Genomic DNA, 24345 nt, shown 5'->3' with positions numbered 1-24345 from the left:
TGTGTAAGGAGATCCCAATAGCAGCTGGTCAAGCGGAGGGATATCCTACAGGTCAGCAGCCAACCGGGGTCTCGGGTGTTGTGAGGTCCCTAAGGCCCCCTGAGGCCCCTGACTGCTACAGGGATTTACTGCACTGGAGAGAACTAGAGATCTTTTCATGTGAGGCCACCACACACACAACATGCAATGATAAATACACTCAGCACTTCCTATGAGGGCTGACTGACCAGATGGCCACTTTGTCCTTGATGCAGAAAGTGATTGAGAAACTCAAAATGGAACTCATGATAAAGTGCTACTTTATGGAATGAAGGTATGTTTGACACATACTCTTAACATAAAGCATTTATGAATACTCATGTACAGTACGTCTGGGGTAACAGTGTTATTGGAGTAACCAGACCCTTGGTCAGTCCATAGTGATGTGGTTAAAAACGGCATTAGGGGTATACTGTAACAGGTCAAACTCACCAGGGGCATTTTCTACACTGACCAATATTGGCCCTTTCTGACACTAAGGGTCCAGGCCCCAGTCAGGAATGACAACTGGGAAATTATGAAATCCTTAAAGTTTTGTGAAAATGCCCAAAAAGAATGGATTCTTAAAGTAGGTAAATAAATATATTTTACAGAGTGACTTATCTTCCCATTATCTATGGTTTTCTTCTCCTCAGCTTTCTCTTCTCCTCAAGTGCTTGAGACACATCAAAGGGTAGTCTAGACTAGACTCATTAAATATGGATCGATAGCAAGAACAGAACATCAAAACAAAGATGTTCCCCTGGAAGAGTCGGGGCTGAGATGGCATCTCTCCAAATCAATTCAAAGACGGGTATAACATCACTCGCAGGCAAAGGAAATGTACCCCAAAAATTGGTTCCAAAATGGCACCCTATGACCTACATCAGTGGTTCCCAACCAGGGGTACTAGGACCCCTGGCGGTGCTTGGCCTATCCACAGGGGGTACTAGGACCCCTGGCGGTGCTTGGCCTATCCACAGGGGGTACTTGAGAAGACTCATGAGCCCATAGGGTAACTGGTAAAATGAACAAGGTACTCCCCGCAGAGCAAAATTCAGTTGGTGGTACAATAACTGAAAGAGGTTGGGAACCACTGCCCTACATAGTGTACTACTTTTGACAAGAGCCCACATAGGGATAGATAGGGAAGACGTAGCCCAAATCAGTATGAAGACTTGTATAAAAGACATGTATAATACCAGTAACTCACTTTAACAATGATGATGTTAGAAGGTAGAGATTCCTCTATGTATTCTCCTCTGTCTCCATCTCTATTGAAGACACAGTGATCTTCTATATGGTCTCCTCTGTCTCCATCTCTACTGAAGACACAGTGATCGTCTATATGGTCGTCATCTTGGTGGTTGTTGTTGAATATGCTGCTGTAGTTCTGGATCAGCTTGGCCATGATCTTATTACAGATGTTCTGCTCCTGGATCCCATCCAACCCAGAGGACACACTGGTGACAGAGACAGACAGAGAAGATTAGAGATGGCTTATAATTATAAAAATGTACAATATCATAAGTACAATATTGTAGCAACATTGACAAAAGCTTTGGAACTCTTGGCATAGTAGTTTAGCCAGAGACGGAAGAGGAAGTGAGACACCCCACTCGCAGTTTTTTTCCTGGTTCAATCAAAGTCAATGAACTACTGTAAGTAGACCAGACCCAGCTGTTATTGCATTGGTGTCTATGGGAGAGACGCCCAGTTAAGTAGACCAGAACTGACCATTATTTTCCAATGGTAAACAGCCTGAGTAAATCATCTTCATTTATCCACCATCTTTAGTTTAGCTAGGTGTTTGACTGACAGACATAGGGTCACAGGGTACATATCACTCAAGCTCCACCCCCTATTCACTGCAATACAACACCTTCTCTGCCATGACAAAGAGCAACAAAAGCTACAATACATCATTTCTGCAGGTGCCGTTTGACACAAAACAAGGTCAACAAGGACAATGTGGTTCAAGGGAAACACGAGCACCACATTCCACCAACAGCTCTCACATCATAGCACAATAACACAACAGTCCATCGACAAAGTGCTTTTCTACAGCCCTTATGGGGCTCTTATGGCGGCAAACACGATGCCACAGGATTAAATAGAAGAGAGTCATATTATAGTGAATCTCGATGAGTAGGGCACAGGAGGTTGGTGGCACGTTAATTGGGGAGGAAGGGCTTGTGGTAGTGGCTGGAGCGGAATTGGTGGAATGGTTTCACATCAAACATATGGAAACCACGTTTGACTCCTTTCCATTAATTCCATTCCAGCCATTACAATGAGCCCATCCTGCTATAGCTCCTCCCACCAGACTCCTCTGGAGTAGGGCACATTCCAGTACCATGTCAGGCCAAGTCAGGACAATCCAGTAGCCCTTGATACCAGATCATGTTACTGAGTTTTTCCTGAACAGCTGTTTGACATGCCGGCATGGCGTGGGCTCTGGGCCTAATTATACCCCTCTCTGATTGGTTGACGGAGGGAACACACTGAGAACATGGTGTACAGTATGAGGCCAGGGCAAAGGTATGTCACTTCCAGAGGAGGCTGGTGGGAGGAGCTATAGGAGGACAGGCTCATTGGAATGCCTGGAATGGAATCAATGGAATGGAATCAAACACATCAAACATATGGAAACCTCCATTCCATTTATTCCATTCCAGCCATTACAATGAGCCTGTCATACTATAGCTCCTCCCACCAGCCTCCTCTGGTCACTTCCTTGTCCTCTTACTGTACTATAGAGTTCGATAGAGGGCACAGTTGCCTCAAAACCTGTTTTAGCGGACAGCACCATTGATGAAGTGATAATGGCAAAGATAGGGTGCGTGCCCTCTTCCCAATTCTATGTCCTGTACAGACCCTCCAGTGATAGTGAGACTTGATGTGCCATCAGGGACAGATTCCCTGGCATGGACATCTGGTGTTATTATTAGATATGGCTGACAATCAGGCGGGCAGGGGGGTATGGGGTGGCCAGTAGGTATGGATGGCTGGGAAGTTGGAACATAGTTATAGGTGTAAAGTAACTAATTGCCACTAATCTCGCTACTGTAACTGTAGCTTTTCCGAGTACTTGTACTTTTTGGAGTATTTTTCAAAGTCCGTTTTTTTACTTCTACTTGAGTAAAATGTCATTAAAGTAACATTACTGCTACTTGAGTAGGATATTTCAGTACTCTTTCTACATCTGGTGAGTGAGTGAAAGAGGGAGTTTGTGAGGGAGTGAGTGAGTGAAACAGGGAGCAGTTCTTTTACACCAGTAATTTGACTCCTACTTGAGTAAAACGTCATTAAAGTAACAGTACTTCTACTTAAGTAGGATATTTCAATACTCTTTCCACCCATGAACATAATGCCCTCGATCACGGTGCGAGGCATATGGTACTCTGTGGATAGTAGACACTTGGACACTGAGAACACAGACATACACCATTTATGAGCAATGAGGGCATTGGCCAGGGAGAGGACATGGTTGACTGTGAAGTTACATAGTACCCTCGATCATGATCACATTTCTCAAATAGTGACAGTACCACTCAAAGGGATGCCGGTAGAAGTGGAAGAGAATGTGAATAGTAAAGGAGTGTGTGTGTGTGTGTGTGTGTGAGAGAGAGAGAGAGAGATAGACAGAGAAGGTGGAGGAGGGAGATAGAGAGATGGAGAGATGAAGGAGGGACAGAGGGTGAGAAAGGAGGAGTGCAACAGCTCTCTCCCTTTCTCCAGCCTACTCGTTCTCATGGCAACACATGTCAATACAGGTTTAGAACAGGACAATGTTGACGGAAACACAAACATCAATCAATCAACCTGATTCCAAGGATTTAGGCAAGTCAGCCAAGAAGTCCCAGTGCATAGAGGTAGCTGTGTGTGTGTGTGTGTGTGTGTGTGTGTGCTATTCAAAGACTGTCATAGACAGGCAGGCAGGCCACTAGAGACTAATGACACACACACACACAGGTGTCCTCTCAGGCGTGATAAATGATATACTCCAAGGATAAATCCACATCCAAGCTGGCTTTAATACGCTTGTTAAGGAACATTCTACCCTTTAAACAGCAGAGGGTAAATAGCAAGGGATTAAAACGTGGATGTTGTTGGAGTGGAGACGTGAGGGACTAAGTCAGGACAACTCATTGGAGGTCGCTGGTGTTTTCAGGACCCATTCTGTTATATTTTCTTATTTTATACAGGCGTGTTTTGTCTTATAGAACAATTATTATATGGAACAGTTTAACATGAATCAATCATAAATCAAACTATTAACTGCGCAACCAGCACACTATCTACTTTATATGGTAAATACTTGACATAGCACATTCATGATCTATTCTGTGTATCCTATTGTGTACATACCAGGATATTACTATGTGGACCCCAGGAAGAGTCGCTGTTGCCTTGGCAGGAACTAATGGGGATCCTAATAAAATACAAAAACTACTATTCTATTACTTTTTTATTATTGATTATTATTGATTATTATTGATTATTATTGATTATAGTACTGCAATGTTGAGGGAGCTCGTACACAAGCATTTCACTGCACCTTTTATACCTGCTGTAAACTGTGAACGTGATGAATAACATTTGATTTGATTTTGAACAGTTTCTGTGTATCTTTTTAAAGGGATATAGCACCATTTTCCGGCACAACATCATGCATGACTCATAACATATATGCCATAAACTGGCTTTAACAAGGGCTTAAAACATAATGACAGTCATCTGCCATTTAGACCAACCTGGCAACCCATCTGTCTTAAACTAACACCCATCCCAAAATCCCATGAACATGTAATAAAACTTACTGGAAGACATTGGGGCCGAAGACAGTTGCCAGATTGAGAGCGGTCATGCGGTTCTCCTTGTGGCGCTGGTCCACCTGGGTGAGGAAGAGACAGAGGTACTGCAGGAGGCTGTAGTGGATGTCTGGCAACTGGTGGAGTAAGACCCTCAGGTCTGAGCAGAAACCATCCTCACTGGACTCTGGAGGGAAATATACAGGGAGAACCATTTAGAAAATAAAGCTGTTCTGTTCTATTCAGGGCGGCAGGTAATTTAGCGGTTAAGTGCATTGGGCCAGTAACCGAAAGGTCGCTGGTTTAAATCCCAGAGCCAACTAGGTGAAAGATCTGTCAATGTGCCCTTGAGCAAGGCACTTAACCCTAATTGCTCCTGATAATCGTTCTGGATAAGAGCGTCTGCTAAGTGATGTAAATGTATTCTATTCTAGACATTATTAGAGAGGGGAGAGACTGTGTTGTGCTTTGGTTGAACAGCTGTACACCTAGAAGAAAACCACAAACATGTAGAAACAAAATTATCAAAAATTTAAAGATTCTAAGGAATTTTGAGAGTACTGTACTTCGAACCAATGCTCCAATTTGTTGATGAGAAAGATAGCACATGATTATTAACCCACATACCAAGAATTGCATTGGCATGATCATGTTTTTTAATAATACTTTAGCTCACATTACCTAGTTTATAATCTGTCAATAATAATAATTCTCTCATAACTTACAAAACAAGCACACAAACAAGCTTTGGTTTTGGGTTCTGAGAGTCGTGGCCTTTCGACTAAGGTCAAGTGTGTCAAATTGAAAACAAGCCTACTAACACCATACAATCCTAACTTCAGGTCAACGGCTGTTGTTGGGCTGGACGCACATTGATATTTGAAAGAGAATGACGCACACACCTGCTCTAAATGTATCATCTATGACCACGATGCTGGTAATACCTTAGCATTAAAAGGCGGTGAAAACATGATGATGCCAGTACTCAGTCAGGATTCATATTGGGGTCAGAGGTCAGAGGTGGATAAAGGGACATACCTACTGGTCTTGAGTAAGGCAGACATGTGTCTATGTAGTTTGTGTGTGTGTGTGTGTGTGTGTGTGTGTGTGTGTGTGTACACAACAGGAGGGCACCAGGAGTTCTGAGAGCACTGACAGCTGTTGCATGTCTGGTGAGGTGAAGTTCAGAGGTGTGTGTGTGTTTGTGTTCATGAGCTCTGAGAGCACTCACAGCTGTTGTAAGTCTGGTGAGGTGAAGTTCAGAGGAGTGTGTGTGTGTGTGTGTGTGCATGTGAGTGTGTGCGTGTGGGGAGAGGTGAAGTGGGATCAGATGGAGACGTCAGCCCTTCACTCTGCCAAGAATGCCCAGACACAGGCTTGTTCCTGGGTTTTATATGACGATAGAGTTACTCAGTTGATCCACTGTCATTTTCTACCACACTACAAAACAGACTGACCCTAATCTCAGACCGCTATCTCTAACATGTCTCTTTGGGTGTCTATGATAGTGACCTCTTTGCATATTTCCCTTCATTTCTCCAAGGTAAGACATATCATCCGTAACCAGATAAACAATATCAAAGAATTTCCGCCTGAAAAAGAGAGGAAAGACTGACATCAGCTTGAGGCTAAACAGTGAACATTGACCAACTCTAATCCTAAACTGAATATTCACAATAAAATGAATCACAATCCAGAATATTGTAATCCGGTTTATCGTTGCCATGGCAGTCACGCAGCAGCAAAGTCCCTCACGTGGCAAATCTTCGGGTCGAACATTGCAATCTGCTAATGTGTAACATTACCTACCAGGGCAGCAAAATGTCAGCCAAACCACACTGGGTTTTTAGATGGGTTTCCTGGTACCCATGATGCATCATATGTGGCCAGTCCAACAGCACACATGCCACACAGAGAGCGGGAACATTCAGGTCACCTTCCACCTCTCTGGGGGATATAAAATAGATATTTGTGTCCTGTCATAATTTGTTCCATCTTTCTATCTTTCCATCGTATCTATCGTTCTATCATTCCGATGGGAATGCACCTATTGACCAATTCCTCCTCCATCTATTCATCTGTTTTTTGTCATGCTCTCCTGCTGTCTGCTCATCCATCCATCCATCACTTATTTTTCCCCTCCCTCAGTTGAACACGTTCCTGTACCTTGACATGGGGACTTGAACCAATCATATTGAGTCATTTTCCTTGCCAATCCAAGTCCTGCTTCTTCATTGACTTGTACCCGGCAAGGCCACACTCTCTTAATGCATCCTCTGGCACCAAGCTATGACAAATAATCCTATTCATCCAACAAGTTTATAATATACACTCTCTGTCATCTCTGACAACCACAAGGCACTTTGAACCAAAACAGAGACTACGCCCCAAATGGCACCCTATTCCCTATATAGTGCGCTACTTTTGACCAGAGCAATTTGACCAAAACAGAGTGTACGTCGAAATTAGTGCACTACATAGGGAATAGGGTGTCATTTCCCTTCCCTTTTCATCATCCAGACTGAACCAGATCATCATGGAGGTGAGTTAAGACCAGAGTAATGCCAGTACAGTGTGTGACGGGCATGGGACTGGCGTGACCTTATATGGACTCATACTATACACTGTTAGGACTGAGGAGTCCGTGAAGAAGGACTCTGAGCTGAAGCCAATGAAGCCATGCCTCGCTGCCTTTCCACTGCCTGAGTCAGCGAATGTTTGTGTGTGTCATGCAGTCCCGTGCCCCAGACACTTCTGCTATGTTAAAGGTCAACTCCTGTCTCCTGCACAGTGTAAGACCCAGCCAGTGACCCACGCAGACATCTAAAGATAGCCTGTTGTTTCGAGCGAATCAGAAGTCAGAACCGTGACCTAGATACGTATAACACTGGCGAAGAGCTGCAGGATTTAAAGGTGGGATTGGGAAACGGTTTAGGGCGAGTGCCAACTGGTATTCTTAGCTGTAGATTGTTCTGATAGTATCTCTGTAGAAGAACGGTAACACTGATTACACTGGTGTTGTATGTAGTATCTGGTAACGAAATGGAAGCACCACTTGAGCATGATTATGCTGCTTAATTATGATTATGTATGATAATGACTATGTATCATTACCGTCCATTTGTGACCTCGACACCATGGTTAAGAGAATGATCACTGATGTGTTAATGGTAATGGGTATACAGTATATGGTACGATAGTGATCATATGACTAGAGAAGTGAGCGAACACAATTCTAATGTTGTGAATGGAGACAGTGATGGTCAAAGACCCTAGAGTAGAGTACTGTTGACAGACTAGGATCAAATCGATCATCATTATCTCACAATTATTCCCCCAAGGACAAGTTCCTTCACAGTTTATAGACAAACACACACATCGTATTATTTCAAACAGTAAAAGTTCTTACCCTGGTGCTGCTGTATAAGGGCAGGCTGTATGCTGGAGTCTACCAGGCCTTCTGGCAGGTCCCTGAGGTACTGTTTGAACAAGCTGGCCACTGTACACACATCCGCCTCAACCAGGAAGTCCACGTCCTCACCGTTCTCCAGCCGCTGCTTAAGCCCCTCCACCGCCCGTACGTTACCATTGACCCTGAACAGACCCTCCTGATGAAGGGCTGGGGATGGAGGGGTGACAAAGGGTCAAGTTGATGGGTGACAATAATTCATTAATTAATTTGGTGGGTGCGCTTATATTCGTCCTATTTCACAAATGTACAAGTGTGTATTAATACGCGTGTGTGAATTGAAAATGACTTTTTTGCAAATCCCAACTCCCCCTGAGACACCCTCAGAGAGCGGGGTCACGGCCAGGGTCAGCCATTATCATCGGTGACCCTGGAGCAAGCAAGGTTAAGTACCTTGCTCCTCACATCAACAGATCTTTCAACTTGTCGGCACTGGGATTTGAACTAGTGACCTTTCGGTTACTGGCCCAACGCTCTAACCGTGAGGCTACCTTCTGCTGTGGCTGTGTAAATGTGTGTTATACTTTATTAACTTGGACAGCAGTTGCTGGGATTACATACCATTAACGGCATTAAGTACTGAACGTGGAACTGTTGCTCTGCTGTTGTTGTGAACAGTCTACAGGGCCACATGCAGTTGTCGAACGTTGCAGACCGAAATGCCATGACGTGATTCCTTATTCTACATGTCAGAGGCATTTTTGTTCTACATGCCATATTTATTTCGGAACGTTGCAAAACGTTGCATCCTGCTGAATGCGCCCAGACCAGTGGGCTGCAATGGCAACCCTGCAGAGAACAAATCATTTGAGCCAGAGATTGAAATGTAATTAAGAAACGCTCTTTAAAGGCACATTTTCTATTACCTAACTATAATTGTAAAAAAATAATAACCAAAGCAAAAACAAAAAAAACGATACCTTTTTCTTTGTCCACATGGCACGTGCTCCTGTCTCCCCTATTTCTTAATCACAACGACCCCCGTGACCTGAATAGACTGATTATTCAACCACACACACAATTAAACAACTATCTGCAAGGCCCAATGTATGATGTGGGTGTGGTGAGCTTGTGAGAGGGTGCCAAGTTGTCGTCCTCCTGCTGTATCATAGCACTACAATGACCTCTAGTGGGGACACAAGGGAATTACTACTAGAAGGGCTAAATGGACCATTTGATAGCAAGAGGAGAGAACAGAACCATAAGGATAAGTCTATCATGGTATGGAGCTTGTATTTGTATTTATACCAATCAAATTACACCTTTGCAGATCACAACAGCAACACATGTGATGTTAAGGAGTGTAAAATGTGGTTTTACACAACACAAAGCCTAGCCGCCGAAATTGTCGCAACCCCTATTACTAGCCTGTTCAACCTCTCTTTCGTAACGTCTGAGATCCCCAGAGATTGGAAAGCAGCCGCGGTCATCCCCCTCTTCAAAGGGGGTGACACTCTAGATCCAAACTGTTACAGACCTATATCCATCATGCCCTGCCTTTCGAAAGTTTTTGAAAGCCAAGTTAACAAACAGATCACTGACAATTTCGAATCCCACCGTACCTTCTCCGCTATGCAATCCGGTTTCCAAGCTGGTCATGGGTGCACCTCAGCCACGCTCAAGGTCCTAAACGATATTATAACCACGATCGAAAATAGACAGTACTGTGCAGCCGTCTTCAACGACCTGGCCAAGGCTTTCGACTCTGTCATCCACCGCATTCTTATTGGCAGACTAAATAGCCTTGGTTTCTCAAATGACTGCCTCGCCTGGTTCACCAACTACTTCTCAGATAGAGTTCAATGTGTCAAATCGGAGGGCCTGTTGTCTGGACCTCTGGCAGTCTCTATGGGGGTGCCACAGGGTTCACTTCTTGGGCCGACTCTTTTCTCCGTGTATATCAATGATGTCGCTCTTGCTGCTGGTGACTCTCAGATCCACCTCTACGCAGACGACACCAATTTGTATACATCTGGCCCTTCATTGGACACTGTGTTAACAAACCTCCAAACGAGCTTCAATGCCATACAACACTCCTTCAGTAGCCTCCAACTGCTCTTAAACACTAGTCAAACTAAATGCATGCTCTTCAATCGAACGCTACTGGCACCCGCCCACCCGACTAGAATCACTACTCTCGACGGGTCTGACCTAGAGTATGTGGACAACTACAAATACCTAGGTGTCTGGTTAGACTGTAAACTCTCCTTCCAGACTCACATTAAGAATCTCCAATCCAAAGTTAAATCTAGAATCGGCTTCCTATTTCGCAAAAACAAAGCCTCCTTCACTCATGCTGCCAAACATGCCCTCGTAAAACTGACTATCCTACCGATCCTTGACTTCGGCGATGTCATTTACAAAATAGCCTCCAACACTCTACTCAGCAAATTGGATGTAGTCTATCACAGTGCCATCGTTTTGTCACCAAAGCCCCATATACTACCCACCATTGTGACCTGTACGCTCTTGTTGGCTGGTCCTCACGACATATTCGTTGCCAAACCCACTGGCTCCAGGCCATCTAGAAATCACTGCTAGGCAAATCCCCGCCTTATCTTAGCTCATTGGTCACCATAGCAACACCCACCCGTAGTATGCGCTCCAGCAGGTATATCTCACTGGTCATCCCCAAAGCCAACACCTCCTTTGGCCGCCATTCCTTCCAGTTCTCTGCTGCCAATGACTGGAACGAATTGCAAAAATCTCTGAAGCTGGACACTCTTATCTCCCTCACTAACTTTAAGCATCAGTTGTCAGAGCACCTTACCGATCACTGCACCTGTACACAGCCCATCTGAAATTAGCCCACTCAAATACCTCATCCCCATATTGTTATTTATTTTGCTAATTTGCACCCCAGTATCTCTATTTGCACATAATCTCTTGCGTTAATCTCTATCATTCCAGTGTTAATACTAATTGTAATTATTTTGCACTATAGCCTATTTATTGCCTTACCTCCATAACTTGCTACATTTGCACACACTGTATATATATTTTCTGTTGTATTTTTGACTTTATGTTTTGTTTTACCCCATATGTAACTCTGTGTTGTTGTTTTTATCACACTGCTTTGCTTTATCTTGGCCAGGTCGCAGTTGTAAATGAGAACTTGTTCTCAACTGGCTTACCTGGTTAAATAAAGGTTAAATAAAATAAAAAAATAAAAAAATAAAAAAAACTGTCTAATAAGTTATGATATTGACTTTTCATAATAGGAAGATAAATTCAAAATGATGTGTTATAATATGATTATCTACAAGAGTCTCGTGGCAAAGGTATTGTTGATGTTATCATGTAACAAATTGTTTTGCAATGACCTATACAAAGCGGAACTAGCTTGCATATTCTAGGCTCTTGGCCAGTGAACTCAGTGACTTTGGACTGAGGGCTAACACTGTCATTGTTAACCCTGTGTTGTCTTGACAGCAATCAGGTGGGTTATTGACTCAATGACAGAGAAAGATAGCTGTGGCCATAGATACAGTATAAAGCAGTGTTCTATATCTATGGCTGTGGTTATCACAGTAGCAGCTATCACTCCCGTCTATTGACAGTGGATTTCAAGTTTATAAAATCTAGGAAATCACTGATCGTATTCATTAGTTTGTTAATAATAACAAGTTAGTCTCACTAACATCCGTACAACTACATCACAACCAAAATGGATGCACAATGACCATTACAAAATGACTGTGTATTGAAACATTAAAGACCCCCTAGCCCCTCATCTGCTCTCAACCCCCCTTGATCCCCAACCATCCCCTCAGCTCACCATGTTCTCGGAGGAACTCCACCATGCTCCGCACCACCAGGGGCACGCCATCCTTCACGAGGCCCAGCTCCCTGAGCTCCAGCAGGGACACACCGAACAGCCTGCCGCCCCTGGCCTCCACTCCTGGAGGTCCCCTGGAGGTCCCCCTCAGCATGGGCAGCTGGACCATCTTCTTCATGTCTTGCTTGATCTGCACCGCAGCCTTGTTGTGCTGGAGATAGGAACACAACAGAGAGCAGCAGTCAGCAACGGGTACTACTGGTACTGTGGGCACTGCCATGTCCGGCACCTCCATAGGGGCTGGGGATGCCCTCTTCTGCCTTGGCACAGGCCCAGAGTCAGTTAGTGTGTGGCGGGATGGAGGGACCCCTTGGAGAGGGTCACACACACACAAGCAGACTCACAGAGAGAAGCCGGGAGAGGAGAGAGAGTTTGTGTTGGGAGAGGGGAAGGAAAAGGGGAGGGGTTTGGGCTGTGTACCGGTTGCTACGACGAGGCTTTGGTTACCATGCACACCTGTGGCTGAGGGGAGGGGTGAAGGCTGAGGCGAGCAGTGAGTAAGATGAGAGCTGGCATACACATACACATACACACACACAGAAGTGGACTGCAAGCTGGCCTTGACAGCTTGGGACATATTGCTAGAAAGGAAAGAAAATTGTCTGTTGACTTTAAACCATTATACATGTAGGGCTTGTAAACCATAGAAATATCATTCATTCTGTGGGGTTCTAAGGGGGTAAACACTCCCTGATTTAAAGGCGTTATTTTCCTGTGTTTTATACAGTGCCTTCAGAAAGTATTCATACACCTTGACCTCCATTTTAAATTCAGGCTGTAACGAAACCAAATGTGGAATAAGTCAAGGGGTGTGAATCCTTTCTGAAGGCACTGTATGTACCATGTTGTGTACACATTCCTTTAAAAAATACTTCATCTATGAATTTTCAATTAGTTGTGGACACATTTTAAAAATTGTTTAGGGAACTATAATGTTAATGTAAATGGAACTGAAAAGAGATAGTAATTACTGTTACATTTTTTTAAATCAGTGGCTATACAGTGCATGTTATTGAGGCAAAAACTCATTTTCTAAATACCCATGTTAACCCATCATCCTCTGAGCGCAACCGATGTAAGCTTCTCATACTAGAGTTGGCCTGACACACACACACACACACACACACACACCTGTTACTGTGAGATAGATTAGGCCTTGTGTATACAGAGTGAGTTTACGTGTGTGTGTGTGTGTGTGTGTGTGTGTGTGTGTGTGTGTGTGTGTGTGTGTGTGTATGCATCAGCTGTTGGCTATCTTATCCTTTCTATGTAAACTTGCCACCTGTTCTATCTCACACTCGCCACACACACCCTCACACGCCTCACACACACTCCTTTCAGATTACTGATAGTAATGAGTAAACTCTTAGTCTAACTAACTCTTAGTCTAACTAACTCTTAGCCTAACTAAATTTGACGTTAGCACACGTAATTAAAGTAACACATTTGTTGAGTGACATCAAGGTCCAACCCCATCACAACAGTGGAGCTGCTACTCCTTATAATGGCGCCGGAGGAGATGGCTGCCGTTTTACGGGCTCCTAACCAATTATGCTATTGTGTGTGTTTTTTCGCGTTATTTGTAACTTATTTTCTACATTATGTTTCTGCCACCGTCTCTTATGACCGAAAAGAGCTTCTGGATATCAGGACAGCGATTACTGACCTTGTACTGGACGAAGATTTTTTCTTTAACGAGTCGGACGCAAAGGATTTACTTCAGACACCCGACAAGGCCCAAATCCCTGTCATTCGCAGGAGAAAGAGACAGAGATATCAGGGACGTAGGTCGGGGTGCCTTGTAAGGATCCGACGGCGAGTGGGTAATCCACCTCTACCATCAGTCCTATTAGCCAACGTACAATCATTGGATAACAAAATAGACGAGCTACGGTCACGGATACCCTACCAACGGGACATTAAAAACTGTAATATCTTATGTTTCACAGAGTCATGGCTGAACGACGACATGGATAATATACAGCTGGCGGGGTTTACGCTGCATCGGCAAGCTAGAACAGCGGCCTTCGGTAAAACAAGGGGTGGCGGTCTGTGTATATTTGTAAATAACAGCTGGTGCACAAAATCTAATATTAAGGAAGTCTCAAGGTTTTGCTCGCCTGAGTTAGAGTGTCTCATGATAAGCTGTAGACCACACTATTTACCTAGAGGTTTTATCTATATTTTTCGTAGCTGTCTATTTACCACCTCAAACCTATGCTGGCACTAAGACCGCACTCAATGAGCTGTATAAGGCCATAAGCAAACAAGAAAACGCTCATCCAGAGGCGGTGCTCCTAGTGGCTTTAATGCAGGGAAACTAAAATCAGTTTTACCTAATTTCGACCAGCATGTTAAATGTGCAACCAGAGGAAAAAAAACTCTAGACCACCTTTACTCCAAACACAGAGACACGTACAAAGCTCTACATCGCCCTCCATTTGGCAAATCTGACCATAATTCTATCCTCCTGATTCCTGCTTACAAGCAAAAACTAAAGCAGGAAGTGTCAGATAACGCAGATGCTAAGCTACAGGACTGTTTTGCTAGCACAGACTGGAATATGTTCAGGGATTCTTCCGATGGCATTGAGTACACCACATCAGTCACTGGCTTCATCAATAAGTGCATTGATGACGTCGTCCCCACAGTGACCGTACGTACATACCCCAACGAGAAGCCATGGATTACAGGCAACATCCGCACTGAGCTAAAGGGTAGAGCTGCCGCTTTCAAGGAGCGGGGACTCTAACCCGGACGCTTATAAGAAATCCCGCTATGCCCTCCGACGAACCATCAAACAGGCAAAGAGTCAATACAGGACTAAGATTTAATCGTACTACACCGGCTCCGACGCTCGTCGGATGTGGCAGGGCTTGCAAACTATTACAGACTACAAAGGGAAGCACAGTCGTGAGCTGCCCAGTGACACAAGCCTACCAGACAAGCTAAATTACTTCTATGCTCGCTTCGAGGCAAGCAACACTGAAGCATGCATGAGAGCATCAGCTGTTCCGGACGACTACAGTGGGGAGAACAAGTATTTGATACACTGCCGATTTTGCAGGTTTTCCTACTTACAAAGCATGTAGAGGTCTGTAATTTGTATCATTGGTACACTTCAACTGTGAGAGATGGAATCTAAAACAAAAATCCATGCAATAAAATGCAAATTAATTACTTAAAAATCATACAATGTGATTTTCTGGATTTTTGTTTTAGATTCCGTCTCTCACAGTTGAAGTGTACATATGATAAAAATTACAGACAAAATCGGCAGTGTATCAAATACTTGTTCTCCCCACTGTATGTGATCACGCTCTCCATAGCCGATGTGAGTAAGACCTTTAAACAGGTTAATATTCACAAGGCCGCAGGGCCAGATTGATTACCAGGACGTGTACTCCGAGCATGCGCTGACCAACTGGCAAGTGTCTTCACTGACATTTTCAACCTGACTGTAATACCAAGATGTTTCAAGCAGACCACCATAGTCCCTGTGCCCAAGAACACTAAGGTAACCTGCCTAAATAACTACTGACCCGTACCACTCACGTCTGTAGCCATGAAATGCTTTGAAAGGCTGGTCATGGCTCACATCAACACCATTATCCCAGAAACCCTAGACCCACTCCAATTTGCATACCGCCCGAACAGATCCACAGATAATACAATCTCTATTGCACTCCACACTGTCCTTTCCCACCTGGACAAAAGGAACACCTACGTGAGAATGCTATTCTTTGACTACAGCTCAGCGTTCAACACCATAGTGCCCTCAAAGCTCATCACTAAGCAAAGGACCCTGGGACTAAACACCTCCCTCTGCAACTGGATCCTGGAATTCCTGACGGGCTGCCCCCAGGTGGTAAGGGTAGGCAACAACACATCTGCCACGCTGCTCCTCAACATGGAGGCCCCTCAGGGGTGCGTGCTTAGTCCCCTCCTGTACTCCCTGTTCAGCCACGACTGCGTGGCCAAGCAAGACTCCATCACCATCATTAAGTTTGCTGACGACACAACAGTGGTCGGCCTGATCACCGACAACGATGAGACAGCCTATAGGGAGGAGGTCAGAGACCTGGCCAAAGGTGCCAGGATAACAACCTCTCCCTCAACGTGGTCAAGACAAAGGAGATGATTGTGGACTACAGGAAAAGGAGGACTGAGCACGCCCCCATTTTCATCGGTCCTGGATGGCAGGAAGCTTGGCCCCAGTGATGTACTGGGCCGTACGCACTACCCTCTGTAGTGCCTTGTGGTCTGAGGCCGAGCAGTTGCCATACCAAGTGGTGATGCAACCAGTCAGGATGCTCTCGATGGTGCAGCTGTAGAACCTTTTGAGGATCTGAGGACCCATGCCAAATCTTTTCAGTCTCCTTAGGGGGAATAGGTTTTGTCTTCACGACTGTCTTGGTGTGCTTGGACCATGTTATTTTGTTGGTGATGTGGACACCAAGGAACTTGAAGCTCTCAATCATTGTATTATGTAGTTATTAACTAGTATTCAAGTGGCTTCATAAGAAGTATAGGTCCTTAAAAACATTCTTCATGAACCTGTTAATCTAGGTAAAAAATAACAATTATTACCCGTTCTATCTGGACACTTCTCATTTCTACTTAATGTGATTAAATATGAGTCTATGCAGGCACACAACACAGCAGCAAGCACAGCTGAACATAATGACAATACTACCACACCCTCCAGGCAAAAGCCATCACTACTCTGTCATAAAGAAAAGGGAAGCATTTAGCTATTACACTGATCTCTGCATATCCCCAAGCCATTCAACACTAGCCTGGTCCCAGATCTGTTTGTGCTCTCTTGCTATTGCAATGATCTCTGCATATCCCCAAGCCATTGAACACTAGCCTGGTCCCAGATCTGTTTGTGCTCTCTTGCTATTGGATCTCTGCATATCCCCAAGCCATTCAACACTAGCCTGGTCCCAGATCTGTTTGTGCTCTCTTGCTATTGCAATGATCTCTGCATATCCCCAAGCCATTCTACACTAGCCTGGTCCCAGATCTGTTTGTGCTATCTTGCCAACTCCTATGGTCAATGTCACCCACATCAGATCTGGGACCAGGCTAATTCAACACATCCATCCCACTCTAAGGCCTGATGTCACTTAACCATTTGTCTTCCACTGACTCAAACATACATCTATGATCTTAGCCTGGCTATTTGACACCCATCTCCCAGATTAGAGGTGTTAAGGAGAGGGGAGCTGTACCATGGTAGATGCCATAGCATTAGGACCCCATGTACACACACAAACACGCGCACACACAAACCTTTGGGATCCCTTTGGGGTCCGGAGATGGCTCACACACACACACACACACACACGCACAGCTTTAGGGGTTCACAGGTTCATTAGAGCAAGGCGCTAGCAGGTAGGAGTACTGTATAATAATCTCTCACAGTTTGACATTTTAATACTGAAGTTACACTTTCATCTTGACAGTGTGATTACACCTCACCTAGTGATGGCTGTCGAGGTGTTAGTGATGCATTACAGGATTATTCTATAATTGGTTACATATTCTGACGTTCTTTTCACTTACAAGGGAGGTTTTTGGGAATGAATTTAATTTATTTGAAATGAATGCAGAGATTTTATATGAGCTGTTTTATAAAGAGAATAATGTAATAGTAATGCATTATTCATTGCCAATTTCATCAATGTTTACAGGGAAACATTAGCAAAGCTAAGATTTGTTCTATAGAGCAGTGGTTCCCAAACTGTGTGGCAAGGGGTCAATTTCGAAATTGGGTAGTGCATCATCAGTTCCTCTTGTCATGTTAGTCTTTGCAGACCTTAGAGAGCTATTTATAACTTGTCAGAAATGTCCAGATTAACTAGACCATGTCAGCCAACGTTTTTTCATTTAGGTTTTTTAGCCCATAGATATTGTTGTAATTTGTTTGTCACTCAAATATCACATGAATACACATTAGACATGGCAAAATCTATAGAATTGCAAGAACATTTGCTTTAAAACTTGTTTTTTATTTGCACCCCATGAAAAAATTTGTAGAACTGCAGGAAATAAGATTTAAACCTGCAAAATTCTCTCCACCAACAAGAGGAGTGTGAACAGTTTGTGTCATGAACAGTGCTTGTGCCCATAGAAATAGACGTGGGTGGGCGCGGGATGATTCCCAATGCTGGAAGCGGGGCCTGAGTGAAAAAGTTTGGAACCCCTGGTATGGAATATCTTCAGTATATCTCCAGTATATCTCCAGTATATCTCCATTATATCTTCAATATATCTCCAGTATATCTCCAGTATATCTTCATTATATCTTCAATATACAGTGGGGGAAAAAAGTATTTAGTCAGCCACCAATTGTGCAAGTTCTCCCACTTAAAAAGATGAGAGAGGCCTGTAATTTTCATCATAGGTACACGTCAACTATGACAGACAAATTGAGAAAAAGAAATCCAGAAAATCACATTGTAGGATTTTTAATGAATTATTTGCAAATTATGGTGGAAAATAAATATTTGGTCACCTACAAACAAGCAAGATTTCAGGCTCTCACAGACCTGTAACTTCTTCTTTAAGAGGCTCCTCTGTCCTCCACTCGTTACCTGTATTAATGGCACCTGTTTGAACTTGTTATCAGTATAAAATACACCTGTCCACAACCTCAAACAGTCACACTCCAAACTCCACTATGGCCAAGACCAAAGAGCTGTCAAAGGACACCAGAAACAAAATTGTAGACCTGCACCAGGCTGGGAAGACTGAATCTGCAATAGGTAAGCAGCTTGGTTTGAAGATATCAACTGTGGGAGCAATTATTAGGAAATGGAAGACATACAAGACCACTGATAATCTCCCTCGATCTGGGGCTCCACGCAAGATCTCACCCCGTGGGGTCAAAATGATCACAAGAACGGTGAGCAAAAATCCCAGAACCACACGGGGGGACCTAGTGAATGACCTGCAGAGAGCTGGGACCAAAGTAACAAAGCCTACCATCAGTAACACACTACGCCGCCAGGGACTCAAATCCTGCAGTGCCAGACGTGTCCCCCTGCTTAAGCCAGTACATGTCCAGGCCCGTCTGAAGTTTGCTAGAGTGCATTTGGATGATCCAGAAGAGGATTGGGAGAATGTCATATGGACAGATGAAACCAAAATATAACTTTTTGGTAAAAACTCAACTCGTCGTGTTTGGAGGACAAAGAATGCTGAGTTGCATCCAAAGAACACCATACCTACTGTGAAGCATGGGGGTGGAAACATCATGCTTTGGGGCTGTTTTTCTGCAAAGGGACCAGGACGACTGATCCGTGTAAAGGAAAGAATGAATGGGGCCATGTATCGTGAGATTTTGAGTGAAAACCTCCTTCCATCAGCAAGGGCATTGAAGATGAAACGTGGCTGGGTCTTTCAGCATGACAATGATCCCAAACACACCGCCCGGGCAACGAAGGAGTGGCTTCGTAAGAAGCATTTCAAGGTCCTGGAGTGGCCTAGCCAGTCTCCAGATCTCAACCCCATAGAAAATCTTTGGAGGGAGTTGAAAGTCTGTGTTGCCCAGCGACAGCCCCAAAACATCACTGCTCTAGAGGAGATCTGCATGGAGGAATGGGCCAAAATACCAGCAACAGTGTGTGAAAACCTTGTGAAGACTTACAGAAAACGTTTGACCTGTGTCATTGCCAACAAAGGGTATATAACAAAGTATTGAGAAACTTTTGTTATTGACCAAATACTTATTTTCCACCATAATTTGCAAATAAATTCATAAAAAATCCTACAATGTGATTTTCTGGAGAAAAAAAGTATCATTTTATCTGTCATAGTTGACGTGTACCTATGATGAAAATTACAGGCCTCTCTCATCTTTTTAAGTGGGAGAACTTGCACAATTGGTGGCTGACTAAATACTTTTTTCCCCCACTGTATCTCCAGTATATCTCCAGTATATCTTCAGTATATTTCCAGTATATCTTCAGTATATCTCCAATATATCTCCAGTATATCAAATTAAATCCAATCAAATGTATTGGTCACATACACGTGTTTAGCAGATGTTATTGCGGGTGTAGTGAAATGCTTGTGTTTCTACCCCGACAGAGCTGTAATATCTAACAAGTAATATCTAACAATTTCACAACATATACCCAATACACACAAATGTAAGTAAAGCAATGGAATTAAGAATATATAAATAAATATATGGACGAGCAATGTCAGAGCGGCATAAACTAAGATACAGTAGAATAGTATAGAATAGAATGCAGTATATACATATGAGATGAGTAGTGCAAGATATGTAAACATTATTAAAGTGACTAGTGTTTCATTTCTTAAAGTGGCCAGTGATTTCAATAGGCAGCAGCAGCCTCTAGTGTGCTAGTGAAGGCTATTTAACAGTCTGATGGCTTTGAGATAGTCTCTCGGTCCCAGCTTTGATGCACCTGTACTGACCTCGCCTTCTGGATGATAGCGGGGTGAACAGGCAGGGGCTCAGGTGGTTGTTGTCCTTGATTATCTTTTTGGCCTTCCTGTGGCATCGGGTGCTGTAGGTGTCCTGGAGGGCTGGTAGTTTGCCCTCCAGTATATCTCCAGTATATCTTCAGTATATCTCTAGTATATCTCTAGTATATCTCCAGTATATCTCCAGTATATCTCTATAAGTTGGCTCAGTACTACAGTTGTAGTAGTATTTCAGTAGTGCTCCTGTGCAGGTGTTTAAGAGCTAAGCCTGTCTGAGCTACTCTGCCTGTCAGTGACACAAGCCGTTGCAAGCAGATGTCCCCTCAATCTGCACACACAGACGCACGCACACACACACACGCGCGCACACATACACACACACTGGTGACTCACTGAGACAGTGACCTGGAGTAAGGGATACGTGTACTACTCACTCAGCTTACAAAGTGGCACAATCAAATGCAACTCATTTACCTCTCTCTGTCCCTCTCTCCCTCTCTCCCTCTCTCTCTCTTCCTCCCTCTCTTCCACCCTCTCTATCCCCCTTCATCTCTCTCTCAATTTCAATTTCAATTTAAGGGGCTTTATTGTCATGGGAAACATATGTTTACATTGCCAAAGCAAGGGAAATAGATAATAAACAAAAGTGAAATAAACAAAAAAAAAATTAACAGTAAATATTACACTCACATAAGTTCCAAAATAATAAAGACATTTCAAATGTAATATTATGTCTAGAGTCGCTCTGGATAAGAGCGTCTGCTAAATGACTAAAATGTAAATGTATATACAGTGTTGTAATGATGTGCAAATAGTTAAAGTACAAAAGGGAAAATAAATATAAATATGGGTTGTATTTACAATGGTGTTTGTTCTTCACTGGTTGCCCTTTTCTTGTGGCAACAGGTCACAAATCTTGCTGCTGTGATGGCACACTGTGGTATTTCACCCAATAGATATTGGGAGTTTATCAAAATTGGATTTGTTTTCGAATTCTTTGTGGGTCTGTGTAATCTGAGGGAAATATGTGTCTCTAATATGGTCATACATTTGGCAGGAGGTTAGGAAGTGCAGCTCAGCTTCTCTCTCTCTGTCCCTGCCTCTCCCCTCTCTCTGTCTCTCCCTCTCCCCCTCTCTCTGTCCCTCCCTCCCTCTCTCTCTCTCTCTCTCTCTCTCTCTCTCTCTCTCTCTCTCTCTCTCTCTCTCTCTCTCTCTCTCTCTCTCTCTCTCTCTCTCTCTCTCTCTCTCTCTCTCTCTCTGTCCCCCCCCCTCTCTCTCTCTCTCTCTCTCTCTCTCTCTCTCTCTCTCTCTCTCTCTCTCTCTCTCTCTCTCTCTCTCTCTCTCTCTCACACACACACACACACCACCTTTAATTAATTATCAGTGTAATGATTTTAATGATTATTATCCACTACTAGAATCTGTCAACTACATAGTACATACACATGAGAGGAAATGCATGCAAATACCTAATGGCCTCTAGCCTGCTACTCTATTGTTGACTAGACCAGTCTATTGTGATTAGCCCTATTAACCCCTTATCCCCTCCCCCCTCTCTCATCATCATCCCCCTCTCCTCTCCTCCCCTCCCCCCACCGGACCAGAGGGACATTATCTCACTGCTGCTACAACCTCTCTTGACACTGTGAAAGAATGGCTTCCTATAAACAACTGGAGGGCCGTGATAGTACAGATGAAGGATGTTAATTTGATTACCCTGTTGCAGGATAACTTTCCTGCAATGCAGGACATTTAAAACTTGTAATGCATTTGAGGTTTAAAAAGGCTTCTGACGTTTGTAATTTCCACTTTCAGACTTGACATTCCCTTACAAAAAATTATCCACATAATAATTCACATTTCCTGTTGCTGCAGGATTATTTTCCTGCTGTAGCAAACTGGCTCAAATTAAGATCCTACATCTGTAGCAACTGTTGTGCGTTGAAGAGAGTAGTCCATACACTCCTCAACTACTTGTGAACACTGGAGAAAGCATGCTTCTTTTAAAGTCCACCATTACTCCTAAGTGTCTAAATGGGATGCAAGAGCCTATTCTCATTCACATAGCTCTTAGCAGATAAAGAAATTGTGGTGATTTTGCACAAAGAGCGTTCAGACCACACAGAAGTTTAGCTACCTCCTTAACTGACTCACATAGGGGGATAGCATGCCCTAGCATGCTCCCTTTTCTTCCCTCACCCTCTCTTTCCCTCTATCTCTCCCCCTCTCCCCCAATGTGGGTGGCCGTAGGAGCAACTGGTGTGGAGGCACCACAGGAAGAACAGTCCTAGAAGTATCAACTGCTGCTCAACTAGAAGTCGCTAGTAGTGACTAGCTAGTATCACAGACTTCATACTATGGGTAGTTGTTGTCCTTATAAGGCATGTAATCCTGAGACTATTGAGGGAATGGACTCGGGTTTACTCATAACATTCCTCAAATGTTCCTAGTGCGAGATTGATTTTATTTTAGGAGTTTGTCATAACGACTTTCATTACAGACTCACATTTAAAAACTGAGTCACTGGACCATTGCTTAGGAACATAGACCCAGGTAGAGTGAGTTGGCATAAAGGTAGCACTGTTCTAGTCATGCTGCCATGATGCCATCCCTACTGGGTTAATGTGTTGTAGCCTATTAGGGAAGTCTGACTCAGAATTACGTGATGTCAAGTAAGAGTTACCAGGGAGAGAAAAGCTTGGTCTGCCTACTGAACACATAGTGCTGGAGAACGTACTTCACCTTCAGTAAACACGTTGTCCCTGTTACTCTGAGGGGTGTTTGTGTTCAGTAGCCTAAATAAAGTTATTTTGAATGTGGAGGGAGATGTAGAGAGAGGAAAGTGTTGCAGTGCCAGGAAGAAACAAACTGCAGGACTGTGACAGCTAGAAGACATTTTAAAAAGACTCTCTCTGTGTCCAGACTGATGTAAAAGGCAACTCTCGCTGTCACACACACACACACACACACACACACACACACACACACACACACACACACACACACACACAAACAATCACAAAAGAGTGTGTAGCCTATGGCTGAATGAACTGTAAGAGTGTCCGTTATACATCCGTAAAGCCCCTTCCCACTGAGATAGAAGCCCCTGTGCCTGCCGGCCGGGTCGGCTGAGGAAAAATGCTTTGTAGCTACTTACACAGATGGTGAGCGCTCCTGCCCCCATTCTCTTAGGGAAATGCCTTCAGTCTGCAGAAAAGAAGGATGAAGAAAAACTGCTATCCCCCTCGTTCTCCTCCTCCTCCTCCTCCCTTCTTCTCCCTCTCTTCACTCTAGTCCCGGACACACACCGCCTAAACCTTGCCCAAAGCTGGCAAACCCTTTCACCCAGACTAGTGCCATCCAAAAGTCCCCAGTCAACAACGAAGATAATCCAAGGTAGAGTGAGGAACAATGGGTAAAGACTAGTCCACACAGGAGATTCCCTGCTTTACAACCCCCTGTTCTGAAACACAGATTAGTGGCTGGCTGTCTCCTCCTGGGCTGAAATCTGAGCCCCGCGCTCTCATTGGCTGAGCGGATGGGTCATGTGACTAAAGGAATAGAACTTTGAAGAGTCTGCCTGTAGGATTTGGCTGAGTCAGAAGGGAGAATGGATGACAGTATACTAAGTTTGGGAGGAAAGGGGGATTTGGATGTAAGCTGCGTTTGAAGTTTAACATCCTACAACCACACAAAGATGATTTTATAAGCCTTGTAAGGTAATATGTAGGATCACATTAGTG

General features: G+C 43.9%; 1 protein-coding gene across 1 annotated transcript; it reads right to left on the bottom strand.

Annotated features, from left to right (window-relative positions):
* Window positions 1-52: 52 nt before the first annotated feature.
* LOC311109967 (protein FAM13A-like) lies at window positions 53-23786 on the bottom strand (the record flags this gene model as incomplete). The annotated part of the gene is made up of 6 exons (XM_084188482.1): window positions 53-115; window positions 1232-1481; window positions 4842-5019; window positions 8242-8451; window positions 12080-12290; window positions 23760-23786. The coding sequence occupies 6 exons, from the start codon at window positions 23784-23786 to the stop codon at window positions 53-55; spliced, it is 939 nt and encodes a 312-aa protein (XP_084044608.1).
* Between the last annotated feature and the right edge of the window lie 559 nt (window positions 23787-24345).

This window comes from Coregonus lavaretus, assembly GCF_964263955.1.
Source record: "Coregonus lavaretus genome assembly, contig: SUPER_35_unloc_1, whole genome shotgun sequence".
NCBI lineage: Eukaryota > Metazoa > Chordata > Actinopteri > Salmoniformes > Salmonidae > Coregonus > Coregonus lavaretus.
This window is presented reverse-complemented; position numbering and strand designations above follow the sequence as displayed.